The following is an 8018-nucleotide window of genomic DNA, read 5'->3' as shown; positions in this document are numbered from 1 at the left end:
TAGCTATGATGATGTTTGCTAGTTCACCTTACATGCATTAATGTAATAACGTGGTTAGCCTACTCAACGTAAATTACACACGAACAACATTAAGCTACTCACGCAGAGAAGAACGGCTGCTGCTGCCATCATCATCCTCATCATTTCTGCTACACTGGCAGAGCTAGGGGTCAGGACTCTCCTCTTCGTGTTTTTGGGGATGTTGCTAACTCCGGGTCTGATAACAGGCACCACACCCGCAGTAGATGTGCACAGTGTGAGGTCTCGCAGCAAGCTATGAAATGCGGCGCATTTTTCGGCTTTTAAAAAAAAGCCCGCTATGCGTCGCCAGGTATTTCATCGGATTTGAGGTGTTACCTCCTTTGACAGTATCACAGTATCAGCTTAAAGCACTTGTTGCAGGCTGCTGAGTTTGCATATTTTGCTGTGAAGTACAGCCAGACTTTTGACCACTTCGCCTTGGGCATTTTTAATCTGTAGCTCTGCTCTAAAAGAACGTACGTACCTGGACCCACCTACTATCCTCGGAAACGCAAAATGATTGGCTAGAAGTGTATCACAGCTCAGGGAAAAAAAGCACCGAAATGTGCGCTGCTTTTCGGTCTGGTTACTACCGTTTATGTCAGAACCGGTACCCATCCCTATTCCTGACCATTTCTTAGCATTTGATTTTCCAGTATTGGATGACACAGTGGAAACACTGGAAAAACAATTCCAGCACACCAGGTGTCTTTCTGAAAGTGCTGTAACATAATTTCTATTTCATTCTATTTCATTCAGATTATTATTGTACCAAATGACATCTAAATAGAATACATAAACAGACACGGGTGCTTTCTTTTATCTGCGCAATGTATTTATTACTTTTAGGTTGAACTATTGTAATTTATTATTATCAGGCTGCTTTGAAAGTTCCTTGAAAAGTCTCCAGTTGATTGTTAAATCCAGAATCAAATCTATAATCTTTCTCCTCACATACAAAGTCTTGAATAATCAGACCCCATCATACTTTTAAGACCTCGTAGTACCATATTATCCTGAAAGAGCACTTCACTTGAAGACCTGTGGTTTCTAGAGTTTCTAAAAATAGAATGGGAAGCAGAACCTTCAGCTTTTAGGCCCTTCTTCTGTGCAACCAGCACCCAGTTTGGATTTAGGAAACAGGCACCCGCTCTACTTTTAAGATTAGACTCAAAACTTTCCTTTTCAATAAGGCTTATAGTTAGGACTGGATAAGGTGACCCTGAACCATCTCTTAGATCTAGTGTTACCAGCTCAGACTACTGCAGGACATCATGTGATACACTGTGATGCACTGAGCACTTCTCCAGTCACCTCTTTTCACTCCCTGTCACTCAACATGTCGTCATTATTATTTAATTCCTTTATTTATTTAAATCTGTTTCGCAAATTTAATTGCTTTTCCCCTTTACTATCATTACATACATATATAAAGTCGTTAATGTCGTTAATATATATATATATATATATATATATATATATATATATATATATATATATATATATATACATACATATATATTAGGGGTGCAACGATACACAAAATTCACGGTTCGGTTCAGTTCGATACTTTGGTGTCAATATTTTTTCGATACAAAAAAAAATGTTCATGCTTTTTTAATTTGTCATTTATTAAAATTATAAATATATATTTTAACTCAAAAGTACAGTTTTTAAATTTAATGTTGCTGAAACAACAAAGTAATAAAAAATATATATATATCTGATTGAGAAATCACTCATCTTTGGAAAAGAGAGTTTATTACAGAGAAATGGCTCTTTCCAAAATAAAAGCTATACTATACACTTCTTCTGGGCTATATTCTCAGCAGCATATTAAACATATCAGGTCCCCATAAGGAGAATCACGTGCTAACGGATGTCTAAATGACTCGGGTAAAGTTTGTAGCATGCATGCTTGTTGTTTTTGTCTGCTTCCACTTGTCTTTGCACTAGGATGATGTCGGTATAAATGTGCAGTCATATTTGTTGTGTTCCCACTAGTGCTGTCAGCGTTAATCTGAAATGACGTTAACGCCACAACACGGCAAATCTCCGTTAACGAGCTACCGGGGATCGCCCCGTGCGTGGGGCTGGACGGCCAACACGTTAACGAGCTAACTGCGCTAACGCACTAGTTCCCACCCATGTAATTGAGCATTGTGTGGCACATCCAACATACATACTGTTTTACTTTAGTCCACTGTACACCTTCAGGGTCATATGTCACATGAAAACCAAAAGTGTACAGTTAGCAGGAAGGGGGGAAAAAAACAGCTACAATCTGGGTTTGGAGTTTTGTTGCTGTTCTTTTTTTTCTTTGTCTAGTTTCAAACGCCAGATCTGAATGAGGGTGGGGGAGGTTCAATTTGCCATGTTGCAAGGAGAGCTTAACTTCTGTTTCGCTAGCTTGCCCTGCGCTCAGTGAATCTGCGTTGGACTATTCCGCCTAGGCTGCACTGTCGAGCGCAGATCCACTGAGCGCTCAACACAGACAGCATCGTCAGAAGCAGGGGCGGAGCGGGGGGGTGGCTTACGGGGCTTAAGCCCGGGTTGTTTTGTCAGAAGCCCGGGGTATTTTGGAGTGTAATTTTTTCATAGTTAGATGCCTGGCTGACAACTGTATAAAACAAAAAGTACACACAATATTCGAAGCACATAGTGCACACTGTGGGAATTTACGACTGTGCGTGAATCCCCCCCCCCTGATATTGGTATGATCCAAGCTCAGGCACTAAGCGACTGAGCGAGGGGGCGGGGCAGCTGCTGCTCGTGAGTGCGCTGAGAGACGGAGCCAGGCAGACAGAGGAGAGCTTAAGTTTGACCAGGTACCAAAGCAAATCATTCGTACCGTACAAATAATGTAAATATGACGGTGCATCACGAAAGATTGATATGAAACTGATCACTTGACCAATATTACGTTATTTGCTCTTCAAGTGAATCAACACACGGTGAAATGAAAAGCCGAACAAATGCTATTTTTTAGAGAGTCTTAGCTTACGTGTGTTTATTTCATATTTTCAGTTCTTACCCTCCCCGACTAATTCGGTTTCAGTAATGCACTGAAATATAAAAATGGACATTCGAGGGTTCTTTCAAAGAAAAAACTCAGGTAAATGTTATTTTATATATTATGCTTTGTATGTTGTTCAGTATATTTCTATGCAAAACAAGAGGGATTTCAGTACACAGCAGGATATTCACATTTGTAACCAGATATTTACACTTTAGGGAGAAAACATAAAACATTTTTACTGTACAACATCAATTTAGAGTAAACTTTTGTTTTAGATAAATATTGAAATATATTCTGAATTAGTTAAATGTCAGAATAAAGAGAGAGAGATCTGTCTATTTATTATCACTTTCATCAAATTTAGGAGTACATGTACACTAAGTTTATTGTTAAATAATAAGAAAACTCCAGACGATTCCATTCTGAGCTGAAGAAGCTTCTGATAGGTTAGTAGAGTCCATGTGAGTAAATTGGTGGCACAGCTGCATATAAGGCAAAACACAGAGCCTGTTTCTGTGACATGGGAAAATCAAGAGATGTCAACAAAACACCAGGAAAAGAACTGTGGAGCTCCATAAGTGTGGCTCAATTTTGAATACAATTTGGGTGTCATTTGCAATTAAGAAATACAGATAGTTTCTCTCTTTACTCTTAAAGTTAACAAATATAAATTAAACATTTAGTCTAATTTGAGGTTTTACCTTAAATAAGTGTTTGTGTTTTTATCTGAAGAGCATGTAAATATCTGGTTTCAACTGTATATTTGATGATGTTGGTGTTTGGTTTGATTGTCAGCACAAAGAGGGAGAGAGAGGGTGAGAGAGGGAGATGGAGAGGAGAATGAGGACAGAAGAGAAATGGAACAAGAACCAGGTGAGACAGACATGTTAGTCAAATGGTTGTTTGCCAAAACATCAGAACACATATCTAGTACCTAGTGTATCTTTTTAGGTTTGTTATTTTTCAAATTCTATATTTATTAAGTTATGCAAACTTATTTGCACAACAAGGCTAATTAGTTATATAAACTTTTCTGAATCTAAATAGAGTACTTTGGTAGAATTAAAAATAATATGGCACAAACTTGTGACTCACAAAGACAAATACAGAGGGATCATTAATTAGTAATGATTCTCTTTCTGATCATTCAGAGAGGTCAGGGGAAATCAGGAAAGCAAGAGAAAACCAAAACACAACAGCATCACAGCAGGAAGCAGCAGGTGGATCGTTAAGGACAGCTGAAGGAGGTTTACTGGAAGGAGCAGCAGGAGATGATTTAGGAACTCTAGAAAGTGGTCCAAGACAAAATGTCCTCCCACAATATCCGCTGAGCCAGTTTGGAGGTCAGCAGAGGGCGTTTAATAAGAGTTGGTTTGAACAGTTTACATGGCTGGAGTATTCTGTTGTGAGGAACTTGGCTTTCTGTTTTTCATGTCGCATTTTTGGGAAGCAGAATACTTTAAAAAAAGATGGCCTCAGTCATTCAGGGTTCTGCAATTGGAAGAGGGCTTTAAATGCCTTTAGGGAGCACGAAAAGAGTTCTAGCCATTCGTCTTCTATGATCTGCTGGCACAGCTGTAAGACCACAAAAAACCAAGGTGACGTTGTTGAGCAACTTAGATCAGCAAGCGCAGCACAGATTTCAGAGAGACGACAGTATCTCCACAGGATCTTAGCTGTAACAAGTTTCCTTGGAAAACAAGGAATACCATTCCGTGGCCACGATGAGCAGGAATCCACCAGTCATAATCAAGGGAACTTCCTTGAGTGCATGAAGCTGCTGAAAACATTTGATCCATTTTTGAAAAATTACAGTCCTGTCTCACATACTACCTATGTGTCTCATTTTTCACAAAATGATATGATAACCAGTATTTCACATGAAATAACTGGAAATATAGTTAAAGAGATGAAGGAAGCTAAGATGTACTCTGTTATGGCTGATGAGGCTAGAGATGGGCACACGGAGCAGCTTGCAGTGTGTGTACGTTTTGTGTCATGTAAAGGCCATGTCAAAGAATGTTTTCTTGGTCTACGGAAACTAGAAAGGTTTGATGCACAGTGCATTACAGACACTATTGAGGAGCTGTTGCAGTATCACACGCTCAGTGACTTAATTTGTGTTGCTCAATCCTATGATGGGGCATCTGTCATGAGTGGTGCTGTGGGTGGTGTGCAGGCCCGTTTCAGACAGAGACACCCTGAAGCAGTATATGTGCACTGCTATGCACATGAGCTCAACCTTGTCCTTTGCCATACATGCAAGGCTATTCCAGCTGCTTCTGACTTCTTTGGACTTTTGGAAAATGTCTACACATTTTTTAACACCTCCCTGGTAAACCACACAAAGTTTAAGGAACTGCAAAAGGACCTTGGACTGTTTGCATCTGAGCTTGTTCAGCTCTCTAACACAAGATGGGCCTGCCAAGTAAATTCCATCAAAGCCCTTCTCAACAACATTTCTGCAGTTTTAGCAACTCTCGAAGCCACAAACACTCCTATTGCTAAAGGGATCTTGTCCAAGCTGTCAAAACCCAAGACTGTGTACATGTTAATCATGTTCTCACAGCTGCTTGGCACCACTGAAGGCCTGCACCGCTACCTGCAGGGAGAAAGGCTAGACATGGGCAAAGCTGTGGAGTACAAGATGTCGGTAGTTGATACACTGAGTAAACTGCGCACAGAGGCTGCTGCTGAGGAAATATTTGAGAAGGCCATGGACATTTGTGGAAGCTACAACATCCAGATTCCTCAGGGGGCAAGACACAAACAGAAAAGACTTGAAGGATTTGTACTTGAGTCCAGCTGTGGTGCAACACCAAATCTCACAAGCTCAGCAGAGTTTAGGTACGAGATATTCTTTCCTTGTTTGGACCGAATGTTGCAGGAGCTAGCAGACAGATTTTCTGGGGCAGGACAGAAAATAATGGAGGGCATTCAGGCATGCAATCCATCCTCCCCAACATTCCTTTCCGAAGATGCCTTAAAACCCATTGCGGCACACTACCATGTGACAATAAAGCCTGAAGAACTTGTTGTGGCAAAAAACTTCATGAAAAGAAAAATGGAAAAAGAGGACATTTGCGACATCACAACTGCCTTCCACTTGCTTGACGAGGACATGTTCCCAACTCTGAAGGTCATCTTTAGAATTGCACTAACCATTCCTGTCAGTAGCTGCAGCTGTGAGCGCTCTTTTAGTGCCTTGCGTCGTCTCCACATGTGGCTAAGGAGAACCATGGGACAAGAGAGGCTGAATGATTTGGCCATATTATCTATTGAAAAGGAGTACTTGGATAATGTTGACCCTGAAAATGTCATTGATAGGTTTGCAAAACTCAAGCCTCGCAGATACAATCTCATGTTACCACAATAAAGAGGTGTTGTCAGTGTAGTGCAGATCTGTGATGATTTTCAGTGCTACCGTCTTCTAGTTTTGATTTTGGTTCTTTGTTGGTTAAGTCCTGAAGTAGTCTTGATTTTGAACTGTTATTCTACTGTTTTCATTCTGGATCAGTTCTGCGTGTGGTTGAAATGGGGTTTAGTCCCCGTATCTTGAAACAGCCCTAATTTTGTTCTGCCTTGCTGTTTAAGTAAAAAACTGTTTTTAAGCTACATATGTGATATTTTTTTTTCTCATATTATGTTTTTTTTTTTTAAGCTTACAACACAGCCTAATAAATCTTCAACTTCACAGCAGGTTTTTTTTGTCATTTCCACCCCCCCCCCGCACGCATATTACCCTTTAGGGCTAAGCCCCGGGTGTTTACAATGTCTGGCTCCGCCTCTGGTCAGAAGGAAAGTTGATAATAAATAAATTAAAAATATTATATATTATTCATACATATCGTACCAAACCGAAAGCACTGTATCGAACGGTTCAATATCGATACGAGTATTGTTGCACTCCTAATATATACACACATATATATATATATATATATGTGTATATATATATATATATATATATATATATATATATACATACATATATATATATATATATATATATATATATATATATATACATATATATATATACATATACACACACATATATATATATATATGTTTTCTGAAGCTTTAAAGTGCTCAAATGTTTTGTTTTTGTTAATAGTCACTATCTCCTTGAGGGGGGGAAAAAGATTATTAGATATAATAGATTAACTAAAACATAACATTTTAAACCTCTGCAACCTCAGCTTCCATGCTGACTGACAATTATGCCAGAAGCAAATTGTGCCAGTTAAAATTTAAATCAAGTGACTCCAACTTCTGTCATCCCACTTTGCAGTTATCTATTTGTAAGAAATGTTTGGAATCATGTATGATTTTCGTTCCACTTCTCACGTGTACAACACTTTGTATTGGTCTTTCACATGGAATTCCAATAAAATTGATTCATGTTTGTTGCAGCATGTAAAATCCTTTTTATTCTAGTTTTTCATTCATTGGGCTTTTTCTATACAACAGCCACATGACATAGCTGCTTCTCAGAACTAAATAACAAATGAGTGAACTATTTAACTAGCATTCTGGAAGATCATATTACTCGTTACTGCCGTGTGTTTCTATGACCGTCCTTGGAACAGAATATGAGATCACATCATCACAGCCATTTGGATCACTTAGAAACAACTAGCACTTGTCAGCATTTCGTCCGTTTTTTTCTCTTTTTTTTCACCTCTAGCTCACTCTGAAAGTTTATTTCACACAATCTCACCCCCACACATGACTGTCATATAATTTAACACCTACCGAAGTCTGATCAAAATAGCAGGTTGCCAAGCTGGCACAGTACTGTGTCCCATTGTGCTTTCACAAGAGTCAACAACATTCTACAGTAGTAAGGCCAAAACCTTCACACATCTCTCATCCTCAGTTCATACAAGGTCGTGCATCTACATGTAGAAAGGGCATAAAGTCGTTCCATTTTGCATTGTTTGATTGTTTTTTCGAGTAACACTGAATCTCAAGA

The 8018-nt window shown here is 39.1% G+C and overlaps 1 protein-coding gene across 1 annotated transcript; it reads left to right on the top strand.

The window, feature by feature from the left end:
* The first annotated feature begins 2800 nt into the window (after positions 1 to 2800).
* LOC147331032 (zinc finger MYM-type protein 1-like) lies at positions 2801 to 6744 on the top strand. Its single transcript, XM_086294278.1, has 4 exons — positions 2801 to 2849; positions 3049 to 3136; positions 3836 to 3913; positions 4192 to 6744. Exons 2-4 carry the CDS (start codon positions 3100 to 3102, stop codon positions 6414 to 6416), a joined length of 2340 nt encoding a protein of 779 aa, XP_086150404.1. The 5' UTR covers positions 2801 to 2849; positions 3049 to 3099; the 3' UTR covers positions 6417 to 6744.
* Positions 6745 to 8018: the final 1274 nt, after the last annotated feature.

The sequence above is a fragment of the Aulonocara sp. 'chitande type north' Nkhata Bay genome, linkage group LG5, assembly GCF_057382095.1.
Source record: "Aulonocara sp. 'chitande type north' Nkhata Bay isolate Kocher_YH1m ecotype deep benthic linkage group LG5, A_spYH_male_GT1.1, whole genome shotgun sequence".
Classification (NCBI taxonomy): Eukaryota; Metazoa; Chordata; class Actinopteri; order Cichliformes; family Cichlidae; genus Aulonocara; species Aulonocara sp. 'chitande type north' Nkhata Bay.
The sequence above is the reverse complement of the archived record's forward strand: the minus strand, read 5'-3'. Positions and strand labels throughout refer to the sequence as shown.